Below are 15,661 nucleotides of genomic sequence, written 5' to 3' on the forward strand. Positions count from 1 at the left end.
GTCCGAGGCTAATTGAGACCGCTTCATCATTCATCACTGCTTGCGAGGCATCTTAAAGTCCACTACCACAGGACGATGATCGGAGATGAAGATTCCATCCTCAAACCTGGTATTGAGAACTGCAAAGGAGTCCCATTCGAGGTCTTCAGGGTCCCTGACAAAGATATGGTCAATCTCAGTGTCATCAGATGAATCCACTGTAAATGCCGTGTATGTCTTGACGTTTCCGAAATGATGTTCCTCCGGCACTACATCTTTTGTGTCGTACATCTCTGACGCCAACGTTTGGTACGCCACGTTGTCAGGCGTGACGTTGAGGTCGCCGCCCAGGAACACAGGAAGAGTCTTCTTCTTGTAGGTGGACCAATCATCCGAGACGTTGACAAGGAGTTTGGCCGAGTTCTCGCGGGCAATTTGGCCGACGTGATCGAAGTGCGTGCACATGTAGACGATGCGCGCGCCGGAGCTGTCGTGACGGAAGCGGGCGACGGTCACGATGCGGGGGAGGGCAGCGTCCCATCCCACGGAGCCAACTTCCTCAGGAGTCTCGCTGAGCCAGTAGGTCGTATTCTTTTCAAGTTTCCATACAGAAGGACGGTAGAAGATCGGGGAGAACTCTCCACCCTGGGCGCCATCATCCCGGCCAACGCCAACGTAGGTCCACTCATCACCAAGACCAGCGTCAAGATCTTGGACTTGAGGGTACGTAGCCTCTTGGAAACACATGAGCGCTTCGGGCCTTCCAGCACTCTCATAGTTCAGCTGAGCAGACATTAATGGCTGTCGAACAGACCAGAGCTCCTCGCCGGTACCACCGACCGAAACCGCAAGCCGGATGTTGTACGTCATCAGTCGCATGTTGATGGTGCGGGACGAAGCCGCAGCAACAGAAATGGCGTTGAAGAGAAGGGACTTTAACTTCATTTTGAATATCAATTATTGATAATTTTAATCAAGGTCTTTGGTGCAGTGCTTCAACGTTTCCTGGCCACAGCGTAACAGCCTCTCTTTATACCACCTTTCCCCTGCACTTGCATCACCGAAAGTGTTAATCGCGTGGCAGCAACACCGAGTTTCCTAATACGGCAACTTGAAGTGTACAGGAAACTGAAAACATACCGCCGATGGAGGGGTCGTGCCTTGGAATAGTCCCCGGCGGATGCCATGATCTACAGGCACGTGGGGGAACTGAGTGGTAGCAAACTTGCGAACCCATGCCAGAGCTACCATTTTGGTTCTGCAAAGTAACCTTGACAGTGGAATGGAAGAATCATACACGATACTTAAATGACGCAAATATTTTCTGGATGCGATGGCAAAACCCTTGTCAATAATATGCTTAAGTCGGTGGGTCGTGAGGTGTTTGGGATTGTTTGGCGATCAGTGAAGCAAGTAGCGGGGCCAGTCTGGGATCCAGTGAGGTTCACCAAGAACCTCACATGGCCAAATTGAGAGGTGCTAACCCGAAGAGCGCTTGACTAGGTCAGTGACATCAGTTCATACTTGCGTCTCGGTCCACTTATTAGTGCGACTGGGCGCATTCGGCGACCAGGTTGTAATGTCAGGCAGGGTGATTGAAGATGTTTAAGGGCCAACTCAACTGAAGTGCTGGGATTATGGCACCAGTCCGACTATCTTTCCTTTGTCTAGCTGTTTCACATGGCAAACTAGGAGGTGGCATGACAGGAACAACTGAACCGTCATACGTCGAAGCCGACTGCAACATAGTACTGGTGGATTGCCACGAGCCGTTGCACGTTGTTTGGACGGGAATGCTGGGATAGATATCGTTTTGCACCGGTAATGAATAACTAAAATCTCATTGTTAATCATAGTATCGATGGTAACGTGAAAACAAACAAGATCCCATTGTGATCAAAATACGATTGTTCATAAAAATATATCGTATGCACAGCCCAGAGATACTCCACAACATGAAGAGGAATATTAAACGAACTAAGAAGCAGTATGCAGGCAATGCCGCCAAGTAAGCTACACGCATCAAGGCGGGCGACCAACCAGGACTGAAAATGTGATGACGACGCGGCTGATAGCTTCAGCTGTGGCAAGGGATTGAGATGGACAGACGCCTGCTATCTTTATCACTTAAGCAGTGATTTGCCGAAATCTGCTTCTCCAACTTTATTAAGCAATTAAATGGCTGACCACAGACGGGTTTTGGTAACCGGACGCTTAACATCAACCTTCAAAGTGCGCCGTTTGTCATGACTCGAAAAGATAACCGGGGGCCACGGGAATAATGAAACATGACTCAGGAAATTGAATTTCCGACTACCAATAACTCGAAGACTCTTGCGGCTCGGCACTTTTTGGCTGTCGTCGACTCTACCGATTTCAACTCTTAGTGGGTATCCTTTTCCGCCGTCAATTGCATTCGCCAATCGGCTCCAGATCCCACAACACAATGTGGCGGCGGAGATTTAACCCCACACTGGAGAGGTCTCGAGGACAACTCCCACGCGGGACTAGACTTGTTCTGGCATGAGGAGAAGTGGCATGGGAACCTGAGCAGACGCGGGAGAACAAAGCCAGTCGGTTAGAGACACGAGAATCCGCGTGCAGTCTTCCGAACATTGAGCCGGTAACATGACGGCAATGTGGAGAAATGAGGGGATAAACGAGGTATAAGTAGAAGGGGAGTGTTCTTGACGAAGCGAGAGGAGAGAGATAGACAGTAGGTGACGATCCTAGAACCCTTGGCAACAATAACCTCAAGAGTTGACACAGGTCCGAATACCGCAACAATGCCTTCAGCAAAGCGAGCAATCCGCATCGCCGGTTCCTCGGGCGGCTTCTCGGATCGGCAACGAGCCATCGGAGACCTGGCCAAGAACTGCGACATCGACTGCATCATTGGCGACTGGCTGTCGGAATGCACCATGACGCTGCACGGCGCCCAGAAGGAGGAAAACGCCCGCATGCGCAAGGCCGGCGAGCTCAAGGACGAGCCCATGGGTCTCTTTGACCCGACCTTCATGGACAACCTGTCGCCCGCGCTGCCGTATCTCAAGTCCAAGAACATCAAGGTCGCTGTGAATGCCGGCGCCAGCGATACTGAGCTCCTCGCCAAGCAGGTTGAGGAGGAGATCAAGCGGCAAGGGCTTGACTTGAAGGTGGGATGGATCAACGGAGATGAAGTTACAGACACTGTCAAGCGGTTGCAGGAGGGTGGTGAAGAGTTTGTCAGTTTGATGACCGGCAAGACACTGAAGGAATGGGGCCATGACATTATTTGCGCTCAGTAAGTGGCCTCTAATGACGGAAACCCTGGTTCTTTATAAAATTACTGACCCTCAGCAGGTGCTATCTCGGCGGTGCTGGTATCGCAGAGGCTCTTCGACAAGGCTGCGATATCGTCATCGCCGGCCGTGTCGCCGACGCCGCCCCTACTATCGGCGCGTCCATGTGGTGGCACGGCTGGGACCGCGAGACGGATCTCGACCAGATCGCCGGTTCGCTCGTGGCTGGCCACTTGATTGAGTGCTCCGCTTATGTCTGCGGTGGCTACTACTCCGGCTTCAAGCGCCTCATGGACAAGTGCGAGAACCTCGGCTTCCCCATCGCCGAGGTTGAGTTTGACGGTTCCTGCATCATTAGCAAGGAGCCTGGCACTGGAGGCGAGGTATCAGTTGGCACCGTCTCCTCACAGTTGCTGTACGAGATCCAGGGCCCCCTGTACTACGGCTCTGATGTCACTGCCAATCTTGAGGGCATCGTCATGAAGGACATCTCCAAGGACCGCGTCCTGGTCACTGGCGTGCGCGGCCTTCCTGCGCCCTCTACTACCAAGGTTGGCCTGACTGCGTTTGGAGGGTACCAGGCTGAGTTCCATTACTACCTCGTGGGTCTCGATCTCGAGGAAAAGGCCGAGTGGACAGAGCGACAGATCCGCCACTCGATCGGCGACGCGATCAAGGACTTGACATGCCTCAAGTTCACACTTAACGGATATTCTCCTGAGAACCCGCGGAACCAAGAGGTTTCTACGGTAGACATGAGAATCTTCGTTCAAACCAAGAACAAGGCGCTCGTCGACAAATTCACTCTCGACGTCCCCGGCTTCAACCGCTGGTGCATGGAGAACTTCCTCCAGAGCTGCCCCGGCGCAACCCTCGGCAACGACCAACGCCAGAGTGAGGGAAAGCCCTTTTATGAATACTACGTGACACTCCTGCCTCAGACGGAGATCAAGCATCGTGTTGAGCTCCCCTGGGCCAACAAGTCTATCGATATCCCTGTTCAGGACAACACGCGCCCAGACTACCCCCGCGACCAGAAGTCGTACGAGACCAAGAACCCCGTCGATCTCGCCACATTTGGACCTACAACCCGTGGGCCTCTGGGCTGGATCGTCGGCGGCCGCTCTGGTGACAAGGCGTCGGATGCCAACGTGGGCTTCTACGTGCGCCACCAGGACGAGTGGGACTGGCTGCGCAGTGTCCTGACAATCGAGAAGATCCATCACCTGCTCGAGGGGAGCAACAAGGGCAAGAAGATTGAGCGGTTCGAGATCCCGGGTATCCGCGCAGTGCACTTCCTGGTAAGAGACCACCTGGACCGCGGATACAACTCAACGAGCGAGTACGATACCCTGGGGAAGAATATTTGCGAGTACTTGCGGGCGAAGCATGTTGATCTACCCAACAAGTTCCTCCGAAGAGGTCGCATTTAGCGTGTTAGAAGTAGACACAAAAGAAATAGTTGCAATTTTTGATGAAATTAACGCTCAGTTTATTATTTTTCTTGTTCTCGAGATATTGCGTTACCACACCACAGCCTCCTCCATTAATCTCACCACGGCTCCATGGCGGGCCACAGCCGCGACCGTATATCGCACCTCATCTAGCATAGGCAAGGGTCCGCAGACAACAACCGTAGTCCCAGCACTTGCATCCTTACTCAACTCCTTCTCCAAGATCTCCCGCACGTTGAGGCGTGACCCAACGGTAATGTGAGGCTCAATACGACCCCAGTTGCCCTTCTTGCCGTCGCCCTGCCCCAGCAGCATGCCCTCAACGGCATCCACGAGACCGCGGTTACGGATCCCCCAGTAGAACTTGGTGGTTCCGAGCGGCTCGTAGATGCTGAGGCAGTTCTGGAGCGCGGGGATGACAGCAGTGACACCGACACCACCAGCAATGACGAGTGTGTTGGGATAGTCAAGGGTAGCGTTGTATTTGCTTTCGTTGCCTTGGAGGGATGTCTTTCCCTCATGGCCGTAGCTGGACTCGATGAGAACGGGGACGCCGGCCTCAAGACCAGCCTTTGAGGCGAGAAGTTTGGTCAGGCCCTTGTGGACGCGGACAAACATGGTGATGCCGGCCTTCTTTCCGTGCAGGCTGGCAATGGTCGTAGTAGTCTTGGCAGCGACGACCCCAGCCTCCTTTCTGGCAGCCGCGTCGACAGCTACAGATGATATCTCGGTGTCAGAGTTGGAGTTGGATTTGGAAGAGATGAGGGACTCTGCGGAAACCGTGCTCTGGCCGGGAGTGACGCCGACGATAGAGAAAGGATGGTTCTCCCATAGGCGCCAGGAGACGGTGGGGTAGTAGGAGTAGCAGTATCCGCTGCATTCAACGCCAGGAATGTCGATTCGGATATACTCGTCATCAACCTTGGTAATGTATGCCCTCTTGATGCCGTGCTTGCTAATTCGAACGATACGCAAGAGTCTGTCGAAGGCCCAGATTGCCATAGCTACGAACAGCCAAACGTCGAAACCATTTCGACCCTCGTAGAGGGCGAGGATATGGTACCACGAACCGACAATGGCGGTGATGGCCAGGGCGATGTGGCCGATCAGGAAAATTTCGTAAATGTGCTTTCGAATTGGCATGATGGAGAAGGGGATGAGGAAGCTTAGTGCCAGTGTGCCGACAATGCCCCAGTACCAGTACGGGAGGATATATGTCTCGGCATAAGTGTTTCCTTCAACCACCAAATGAAGCCACATAGCAGAGTGCAAGCAGGCCTGCATGGTGCATATAAAAGCTATCCATCGATGAAGCAATAGGAAGGTCGAGTGAGACCAGTTGGTTAGCCACATTAGCATATTGTTCCTGCCTCCATACAAGATAGTAAGGGAGATGTTGGCGAATGACAACATGCCGAAACGGTTGCCCATATATCGAATATGTTCATAGGAGCGATCAGGGTACCAGGCGTTAGGGGTATATGCAGGGAATCCAACGAAGGAAACAGCGCAGTTGATAAGGATAATGTAGAGGATGAAGATGGCTTGGCCGCGAGTAGGAACCATAGCCAAGCCAAGAACCGGCACGTTATGGCTCTTTCCGAAGACGGGAGGGTCGATGAAGTATGCGTAGAACTTGCTGCGGAGCTTGACGGGCCAGGGGAGTAGGCGAAGGAGGGAGAGGGCAACGGGAGCCACGGCGCCACCGATGAAAACGAGGAGTCTAGGCGGGAGACAAACGTGTTAGTGGTGGGTGCTCTGGCAACTCGAGCTTGTAGAGTCTCTGGAGGTGAGTGTGGCTTACGAGAACTTGGACTCATTCTTGCTGGTGATTTTGAACGACATGATGGAATTGAGGTAGGCAATGTACTCGTCATCTGTGAGTGAGATTGTCCGGTTCAACACCAAGTCCGTGCCCATGGGCTGCGGAGGGTTCTTCGTGTCGACTTCCTCGATGGCTTCGGAGTATGTGTACCGGATGACAACTCCCGGCTCTGTGGAACCATAGAAGAGGTCTTCAGCCCAGAACTTTTCAACCTCCCATATCTTGACCGACTCATCGCAGTGTTCCTTGATACACCACGCGATGGAGGTCAGGTAGGCGGTGTCATTGCCGAAGCAAGTAGCGGAAGGGTATGCTAAGGCAAGCTCCCCTTCGCTGAGTTCGGCGTACTCTGGGCAATTGAGCGAGGTGGGGATCGCGTTGTTACAGGCGTAGAAGCATGGGGTGTCGTAGTTGTACGAACCATAGCCGAGGAGAGGAGAGCCTTGGGCGGACGCCACTAGGAGCGCCGCGGCGGTGGCGAGGGAGGGTGAGAGTCTCATCTTGTGGACGAGTTGAGGGCTCATCGCCAGCCAGAGAGAGAGGGCTTGCTATAAACAAAGGAGCCGATCCAGGACGACTGGTGTCTCTTGAGATGAAGAAAAGGCAGTGGAGAAGGGGCTCATCTCTCAGATGTTGATCCACACCCGAGGCGGACGGTACACTTTATACTTTGTACACTTGACCCTACGGTGCCCCGGCGAGGATCCAGAGAATCCAGGGAACACACTAAGAGCCAGACTTGTCTCCAGTCACAGGCCACGAGTTACGACTGCCTCCACGCCCCAAGCAAGCCTCGTTTGTGACTAGGCCCCCATCCCGCATCCCACTCTCCATCGCTAGCCGAGGCGAAAAGATCTTCATGGACGTTCCAACATCCCAATTCGCGCCTTGGGCTCGACGGGCGTGGGATTTGGCTACCATTGCTGGGATGGCACAATTTGATTTGTGCGTCTGCGGGCTGGGCGTGGACGTACTCGGCGTTATACCTCCTCGTCAACCTATAACGCTCGGTGCTCTGCAGCCTCTTGCAGCGGCCATCCCTACCGTCTGAGCTATATTGCAACCAAGCCCTGGGCTCTCAACTCAATTTTCGGTTCCACAATCTCTCCACCCATCAAAAAAAGGTTCTTTCCAGCTCTAACCTTAGACTGCCATCTGCCCAAGATGCGTGTGGCCGGAGCCGGGGCTCCTATTAGCCTCGGACCTGCCAAGACAGGTTATCAGATGTATCATGTACCGCAAAAACTCAGCAAGCGCCTTGGCAAATGCTTAGGGATCCAGTTGCATTCGCTTGTTCGGCCGGGAGGGGCGTTTCCTAGACCTCGTTGAGGAAATAACGGGTCGTTTGTCTCCGCTTAGGTGTACGGGTCTTGTGGTTTAGTGTTGTAATTGCCGTACACGTATGAGCAACTCCCGCCCTACGAGGGCGTAAACGCGGACAGTAGAACGGGCGACCCGAGACAGGAAGTACACGAGCTGTCCGAATTCTGACGTTGAATTACACGTGCCAGCGCCGATCTGATCTTACGCGAACCACACGGCAGAGGCGCCGTTTGGAGCGCCACCGATCTCGGTGTAAGACACTACACAAGTGTGATGCGTAATAAACCGGTCTCCAGTCGCCCGTAGCCCCCAGACCCTCCCGAACGCCTCAAAACGCCTCCCACGCCGATGCAGCGGGCCGCGGATCGTGCGATAGACCGTGGGATGAACTGGTATCGGCGTCTGGCGGACAGTGGGATGAACTCGCATCGGTATCTCGGTCGCTCCGTCGTGCCGGGACCACTTGGCGTCCTACGACGTAGCATGGCGGGGATCGATCATCTAAGCAGTGCTGCTGGCCGCTTCATTGGGCAGAGGGGAAGGATCCCCCGTGAAGCATCACTGGCGAGATATTGATGCTCCACGGGCCTTATGCTCGGTTCGGATTGCCATTGGCAAACAGAAACAGGGCTCGTCATGGTCAGCGTCGCTCCGGCTGCGGGCTGGGATATTCGATCCACCAGGATTGTCCCTGGCTTCGGTAATGATCCGCCCGAACCCCAGTTTTGGGCTTCTTGTTTGGTAAGCAGTTTAAGTTACAGTCCTGGCTCTCCCCGAATCTGGTCAGACCACACCGTCCACATGGCACCAAATGGGCAGGAGGCGGAGGACATGACCAGACGGGAACGGCGTCGGCTCTGAACATCGTAACCACACAGCAATGGCATGTTGGCCTCTACTGCACATTCTCTAAGCAGTAGCTCTCCGGAACTTTTCAGGGACCTAACTTAGATCCCATCCGCAGGAACAGAGGGCCAGGCATGGATAGCATTGCCTCTTTGGGAACGCTCCGGAGTGATTAGATGTGGATTGATAAGATTGGCTGATCGATAAGATGTTCATGCAGCGTGGCGTGGATTGATAAGACGCTTTGCTTCGTGATCGACACTCATTGCCTCCCGTACGGGTCAGGACTACCGCTCTGAAAAAAGGCTCAAAAAAACTTTAAACAGTAAGGTTGTTTTGTGCCTCAACCCCTTGTCCACCAACCTGCATCATCCGACCTTGTTGTAACTGCGCGAGCTAGCCCACCTTGTCCATCGTCTCGTGGCTCACCTTACTCTCCCAATGAGGCTTCACACAGTGTAGATCAAGGCTCGAGCGACGCATATCTCGCCAGGAAAAAAAGAGAAGCAGAAAAAGGTAGTATCATGCCACGCACAAGAGGTAAACTGTCCGACGAGGACCCCACGCTTGGCACATCTAGTCATGGTGATCTCAATCCAGATTACGTTGGTAAAGGTCATCTAGCTCGGTAGTTTGCGGGCCTTAGACGACGCCCTTGCAAGATCCCAGCTGCTCGGCATCGTGTGGTCCCATCTTGGCCGCCGCGCTTCCGCTCTTCTTCAATTACTGTCGCTGTGCTCTAGAGAACCAACAGATGTGTTGCCATTTGTTCTACTCCATGTGCCAACAATGTGCTACCACTATAACCTAGCCGGATAACTTGTGTTGATCTGTTCACAAACATATCAAATACCCATCTGCTGACCATCCATCTGCCAGCATGGTCTCCAGCGCCCCTCTCAGGCATCCTCAGACCGAAATGGCCTTGAGAAAGCTGCGGCTCTCATTCCCCTCAACCACTTTGCCCACCGGCATCAAGTATGCGTCCTCGTGCCCAGCCTCAGCCTGCAGGTTCTGCAGGTAGGACTGCGCAACGCGGTACCACCACTTCCTCTCCGTGGCACTGGCTCCCCTTCCCTCCCACACCCAGATAGCCTTACCAGCATCGTCCAGCAGGAAGATATCATTGCTGTCAAGATCACCGCGCGTGATCCGCTCGCCATCATTGACGAGCTCGAACAGGAGCTGGCCCGAGGCGTCGCTGAGGCGGAATAGCCTCCTGGGCTGGGGATCGGCCCCGTGCTGTTGGTTGCCGGAGGCGAATGGGCGTCTGCAGCGAAATCCTGATCGGGGGGTCTCGTCGTCGCCTCCCAGCAGATCGACGACGCGCTGCGACCGGAACTCGGACTGCGAGAGCACCTCGACTTCGGCGTGCTTGGCTACCGTCATGTCGTGGACCACTTGGGCAGCTTTGCCCTTCTCCATAGGGCTGCAGTCCTGGCCTTGCCAAACCCAAATCTTGTCGCCCGTGTCGAGCACAAAGACGTCGACGTCGTCGAGACTGCGCCAGGTGGGCTCCACCTCAATCACAATGACACCGTTGGCGCCAGCCGCCGGGTTCTTGAATACGCGTAGCAGCGTGAGCGTCTCGTCCTTGACCTCCTCCTCCACGTGTCGGAATCCCGTCTTGGTTCCTCCCGACCGGATGGACATGCGGGGAAACAGAGCCAAGAACTCGTCCGAGGGCGCCACCTGGACCTCGCGATGATGAGTCGCGGAACCTCGCAGGAACTCGTCCAGCTCGGCCGTCTTATAAGCTGCCGTACCCGCTTCGTCTTGCGACGTATGCGCTCCTAGCCAAAAGAAAATGTCGTGCGCTAGCTTCTCATTGCCGTCTTTGTCGCCGACCTTGTAAGAGTACAAGACGATGAAGCTGTCCCCGTCGTAGAATGTGCCGTACTTGGACTTGGGCCAGGCGACAACCTCAAACTGCTCGATGCGCCAGACGATTAGGCCAGGCTCTACACCGACCCTGCCATCGTTCCACGCCGGTTCGGTGGCAGCCGAGTTGTATTTGACCTCGTGATCGATGTGGGAGCCGATAAGCTCCACGTACTGTCCTTGATGTCGTACTCCTTGAGATGCACCAGGCCATGATTCGGCGCCATTTTGCTTCTTGATTAGATCTGGTGGGATCCGGCGCGACCTGACAAGGGCTGTAGAGATCCGGAGTTACGTGACGAAGCGAGATTATCCTGTCTGGCGATGGAACGAAGATGTTTGAAGTTGATGGATCCGCGTTCCTCCGGGGGACCCAGCCTTTACGTGAGATGTATTTGCTGAATGCGGGGGATTGTCGCATCCTGATTGGCGCTACACCCGCCAACGCATCACTGATTTTATTATGAATGACGGAGATTCGAGGCTGCGTATGATCAAGGGGAGTTTTGTATTGGAATCATTGGGAGAAGATAGTGAATGGGAATATTCCATGCATTGCAGGCCGTCGTTGCCAATTTCCGATTGCGATTCCGTTGGGTATGACGGCATTCGCGGAATGGCAGTCAGTGTGATAAGGATGGACAACGCATTGGAATGCAGAGAACTGGAACGTTTGGGCGGGAGTAGCATAGTGATTGAATCTTCATAGCAGAGTCATTCACGACTCTTGTAAATTATTCAACTGTGTGCAACACGGATATATGAATGGCGTTGACAGGGACTGCCCTGGGACATGTTATCGCCCTAGGTTGTTGACAACGCTGCCCACCATAACAGCCACCTCTCGATCCCAATTTCCCTCTGCTCGCCCCTTTCCCTTGGCGCCAGACAAGGCACTGGGGAGCTGAGATCCTTTTACAACAGCCTGGCGGATCGCATCGCCGACGGGGGCCTTGTTCGTTCGCAGCGTTCGCGCCACCACACCTCCCCGGTTCACGATATCCTGTACCCGATTGGCAAGACTGCTAGCCATGGTACGCCAAAAGAAGGACGGCAGACTGCCCGTCTCCAGGTGAGAGAGCAGATGTTGCAGAAGGTTGGTCTGGCTTTGTTGGCCCGAGGTTGGCATGAGAGGGTGGCTCGGTGTCTTGGTTGACTCCAAAATCGACTCCAGAGACACAATATTCTGGCACTTGGCAGTCACCTCAGCGAGCGCCTTGTCCAGGGTAGGGAGCTGGCCCAGTGAGCGCGATAGGGCCGTGATGCTAACCTGCAGCGCCGACCGGATGTACGTTTCGAGGCTCTGGAGGAGGGCTCGCGGCACCCACTTATCGGGGCGGAAGCCTAGGGTAGGTGACAGGAGATACAGGGCGTTGAGGGCAGACACCATCTTGGCCTTGGCGTCCTCCCCCTGTGTAAAGGTTGCCGTGCTCGGTATCGAGAACTCGCGGACGATTCGCTCCGAGGTTTCGCGGACCGAGCGCTCGATTGGGGTCGTTACGGTGTCTTGCAGGCTCCGGATTGCGTCGACGCGACTCAGTCCATAGCCCTCCTCGCCAAGGGCTTTGCGGTCGAGGATCTCGCGCAGGGAAACGATGGTGTAGGAGCATCGAACAAGGGCGCGGTGATCTTCCTTGCCAGAGGAAGAACCACCGTTCATCTCCAGCTCCGAGTGCTGGATCTCAAGCTGGCGTCCAAGCTGCAGACACCGGCCGACGGACCGCCCAAGCCGCAGCGTCTCCCACAGACGAAGCGCAACCTGGCGGACCTCGTCGGCCTCGGCATGCTTGTCGATGACCTCCTTTTCGAGCTGGCGGTAGCTGTCGTTGAGGCTCTTGATCTGGCCGTCGAGTTCGGTGATGATGTGCTTGGACGCGTGGCTCTGGTGCTGGGTGTACTGCAGCAGTGGCACGGCGGAGCGGGTGGTGAGGATGTCGATGTGGGAGTCGATCTCCTGGGCATCGAAGAGGACGCGGGAGAGGGGCGTCGAAAGGTCGAGCGGGGTGTCGTTGGGGTTGTTGGTCGCAACAACGAGCGTGTTGGCGAACGAGGCGGGGGAAAAGCCAGGGTCGAGGAAGGTTTCGTAGTCGATGTACGACGGCTCGTCGTCGACGGGCGGCGATGTCGTCATTTTGAGAAACGAGCCGCAAGCATTGAATGCGGGTTGCGGCTATGTGTGGTCGGGGCGTCAATCCTTAGCGGTGTCGCATCACCATCACGATGCCAATTGTGTGTGCATGGTGGTGTTCTGGAAGCTGGCCTCTTTCGGCATCGGGGCTTTCCAGCGCCGACGCCGACGGGGCTGGGGTACGTACCGCTAAGAGTGGGTGCTCCAGGTGGTAATGACCTTACATCCGCCCGCTAACTATTCCCGGTCTCATGCGGCGCCCGTACGGAGTCGAGCGGCTGGAGATACGGGAGGCTCTGGGTGGCTACAGTGAGGTCATTAGTGACCAGGGTGCTGAAGAGACAGGCGGATGTCACTGGGGGCAACAAGACGGATGGGATGGATGTGAGACGGGGCAACGGAACAAGTGGCGATGAGGAATATTGAATTAATTTCATTCATGGTTACCGCGGACTGACAGAATACCGAGGACCCGTGTACCTAATTGCGACAGCTAATTCACTCGTTGCCATGTACCATACGCGTATAATTTGGTTCATCGTAAGTCGCGTGTGATGTACGAAGTATGTATGAGAGAAATAACAGCCCCCGGACGGACCTCTCGGCATCTCCACCTCCACACCTTGGCCCACATCCAACCACTCACCGGCGAGGCTTTTCCCGAGAGCGAACGGCATCTCCGGCAACCACCATCGTCATCCTTCCACCCAAGACTTTTCTCCCATCCTCTTCTCCCCCCGGCGCCCTTTTCTCCTTTTCGCAGGTTGTCGAGCAATGGCCTGAGTCAATTCCCGTGCATTTGCTGTGGTGGTCTTGTCTCTCAATTGCGCTCGGGTTGCTGTCTCGCTCCTCCGCTTGCCAAAGGCGCAGTCTGCCATCGCCAACCACCACCACAACACGCGAATCGAGTCGAGTCAACAAACCCGCTCGATCAGCGCGCGAATAGACTGGGACGACTCCCGCGGATTGACTGCCGAAGAGCGATAAGCCAGACGGGCGCTCACCGCGACGACCCCGTCTCCCAACCGCTCTGCACGATCGAGGCTGAATAACACGAGGCATCATGGGCTTCTACGACAACATCGCAGCCATCCAGGCTCGCGACCTCGTCCTCGATTGGCCCAAGGGCGCCAACTCATCCGACACCGTCTTGTCCGGCGTCCACTTCAACCTCACCGCCCTCAAGTACTGGAACTACACCTACTACGCCAACAACACTGTCTCCAACAACTCTAAGTGCTACCTGACCTTCGCGCCTTACCAAGCCGACTACGTCTTCGGCAATGGAAGCTTCACCAACGCGACCAAGTGCTATACCGCCGTCAAAAACATTGGTGTTCGCGGCAATGTCGGCATCGGATTCGCATGCTTCTTCGGTCTCATGCTCATGCTGCTCCTGACCGTCCTGGCTAAGCATGGCAAGATGTATCTGCCTCGCGAGCGCCGCTTCTATCCCATCGGCCGTCGCTGGCAGTGGTACTGGGGCATCTTCGTCTGCGCCGCCGCCCTCATCAGCCTCTTCACAAATATCGATGTCGACCGATACTATCTGACGGAGCTACCCATAACTCTCACTGTCTTCTTCTGGTTCCTCATGTGCATGGGCACCACGGCCCAGACCTGGGAGGCTGTCCGCCACTGGGGTAGCTGGCAGGAGCGCCAGTTCGTCGACCCGAATCCCTTTATCTACAGCGAAGACGATCGTCGTGCCAAGATTGAGTTCTGGTTGCCATTGTGGTTCTACTTCTTGGTCTGGATGGTGAGTTTATCCATATCCCTCGTCCGTGTAGCATCCCCTGCTACACCAACACCTCATATGATAGATTTCAAGAAGCTAACCCCCGAATGCAGAACTTCTTCCTTATCGTCCCTCGAAGCTGGGGTTTCACTCAAAAGCAGCACTCTCCCGAGCAGACTGCGGCCATTGCCATCCCCGCCGCCACCAGCGTCCGTTTCAAGGCCGCTGCCTTCGTCCTGTTCGCCGCGTGGTTGACCATTGTCTTCTCTATGAAGCATTCCATCAAACACTACAGGGCCAGCCAGGGTGGCATCTTCCGCCGTGCCTTTGGCTTTACCAAGGCCATCCCTCTGCGCTTCTACATCATCATTCCCCTCACGCTTGGTATGATTGCGTACCAGGCCTTCATCGCCTGGGTCTGGGATTACTCGATCATCCGAAGGGATGGTCCCGTCGCCGTCATCTATGGTTGGGGCTATGGTCCGTCGTTGTTGGTCCTCGTCATCCAAGTCATCTACGGATACGCCAGCCCCAACGAGGATAAGGACCTCATCCGACAGAGGCGCGAGCGAGGTGATGCCATCGACCGAGAGCTTGGCATCGTCAAGAAGCCTGCCTGGTGGCGCCGCGTCAAGGGTGAGCACCTGCAAACCCTGCGCGACAAGATCACCATGAACGTCAATGAAATTGGCGGCGGCAGGGCCACCGGTCGCCGAGTCGAGGACGCCGCTGAGCGTCACGCCCGTGAGGAGGCGCTGGCAGCTGCCAAGGACGACATCGAGATGTATCCCGTCCCGCAGTCGATGAAGAACGAGGCAAACCCCCGTATCGACCGCGCCGGCGTCTCTGTCATCCAGCACCAGCGCCAGTACCTCCCAACCCCTTACGAAGGCAAGTCGGAGCGTCGTCGCCACGAGCGTAACATGCAGGCTGCCGCCGGCCTCCTGTTCCCCAACAACCTCGAGGCCGAGCGTGCCCGTCGCGAGGCTGAGTTGGCGCTCGATGGGCCGCCGCCACCCCCGTACACGGATAGCTCCTCCGAACGCGGCCGCAACGCGAACCGGCCAGGAAGCACCGGCCGGAGCAACAGCGCCGATACGACCAACAGCATCACTGCTGCGCCTCAGCAGGTGCGTAGCATGTTGGACATCTAAGCCTTGGGCGCATGGTAGAACAGCCTACCTTGTTGCCTAGGCCAACATGGCC

At 55.5% G+C, this 15,661-nt stretch overlaps 6 protein-coding genes across 6 annotated transcripts; 2 read left to right on the forward strand and 4 right to left on the reverse strand.

The window, feature by feature from the left end:
- Positions 1-10: 10 nt before the first annotated feature.
- Positions 11-1,230, reverse strand: BGZ61DRAFT_521500 (Endonuclease/exonuclease/phosphatase; the record flags this gene model as incomplete). The annotated part of the gene is made up of 2 exons (XM_046252494.1): positions 11-918; positions 1,120-1,230. The coding sequence occupies 2 exons, from the start codon at positions 1,228-1,230 to the stop codon at positions 34-36; spliced, it is 996 nt and encodes a 331-aa protein (XP_046098864.1). The 3' UTR covers positions 11-33.
- Positions 1,231-2,765: 1,535 nt separating this feature from the next.
- Positions 2,766-4,693, forward strand: BGZ61DRAFT_537161 (uncharacterized protein; the record flags this gene model as incomplete). Its single annotated transcript, XM_046254495.1, has 2 exons — positions 2,766-3,262; positions 3,322-4,693. The coding sequence occupies 2 exons, from the start codon at positions 2,766-2,768 to the stop codon at positions 4,691-4,693; spliced, it is 1,869 nt and encodes a 622-aa protein (XP_046098865.1).
- Positions 4,694-4,783: 90 nt separating this feature from the next.
- BGZ61DRAFT_362795 (uncharacterized protein) lies at positions 4,784-7,039 on the reverse strand (the record flags this gene model as incomplete). Its single annotated transcript, XM_046241386.1, has 2 exons — positions 4,784-6,437; positions 6,519-7,039. 2 exons carry the CDS (start codon positions 7,037-7,039, stop codon positions 4,784-4,786), a joined length of 2,175 nt encoding a protein of 724 aa, XP_046098866.1.
- Positions 7,040-9,472: 2,433 nt separating this feature from the next.
- Positions 9,473-10,816, reverse strand: BGZ61DRAFT_556562 (uncharacterized protein; the record flags this gene model as incomplete). The annotated part of the gene is made up of 2 exons (XM_046255658.1): positions 9,473-10,763; positions 10,796-10,816. 2 exons carry the CDS (start codon positions 10,814-10,816, stop codon positions 9,618-9,620), a joined length of 1,167 nt encoding a protein of 388 aa, XP_046098867.1. The 3' UTR covers positions 9,473-9,617.
- A 569-nt stretch (positions 10,817-11,385) lies between these two features.
- On the reverse strand, positions 11,386-12,720 carry BGZ61DRAFT_497669 (Golgi transport complex subunit 5-domain-containing protein; the record flags this gene model as incomplete). Its single annotated transcript, XM_046251182.1, has 1 exon — positions 11,386-12,720. The coding sequence occupies one exon, from the start codon at positions 12,718-12,720 to the stop codon at positions 11,386-11,388; it is 1,335 nt and encodes a 444-aa protein (XP_046098868.1).
- Positions 12,721-13,780: 1,060 nt separating this feature from the next.
- On the forward strand, positions 13,781-15,609 carry BGZ61DRAFT_363268 (uncharacterized protein; the record flags this gene model as incomplete). The annotated part of the gene is made up of 2 exons (XM_046241421.1): positions 13,781-14,476; positions 14,569-15,609. The coding sequence occupies 2 exons, from the start codon at positions 13,781-13,783 to the stop codon at positions 15,607-15,609; spliced, it is 1,737 nt and encodes a 578-aa protein (XP_046098869.1).
- Between the last annotated feature and the right edge of the window lie 52 nt (positions 15,610-15,661).

Source organism: Ilyonectria robusta, assembly GCF_021365365.1.
Source record: "Ilyonectria robusta strain PMI_751 chromosome Unknown BGZ61scaffold_23, whole genome shotgun sequence".
In the NCBI taxonomy this organism is placed as follows: domain Eukaryota; kingdom Fungi; phylum Ascomycota; class Sordariomycetes; order Hypocreales; family Nectriaceae; genus Ilyonectria; species Ilyonectria robusta.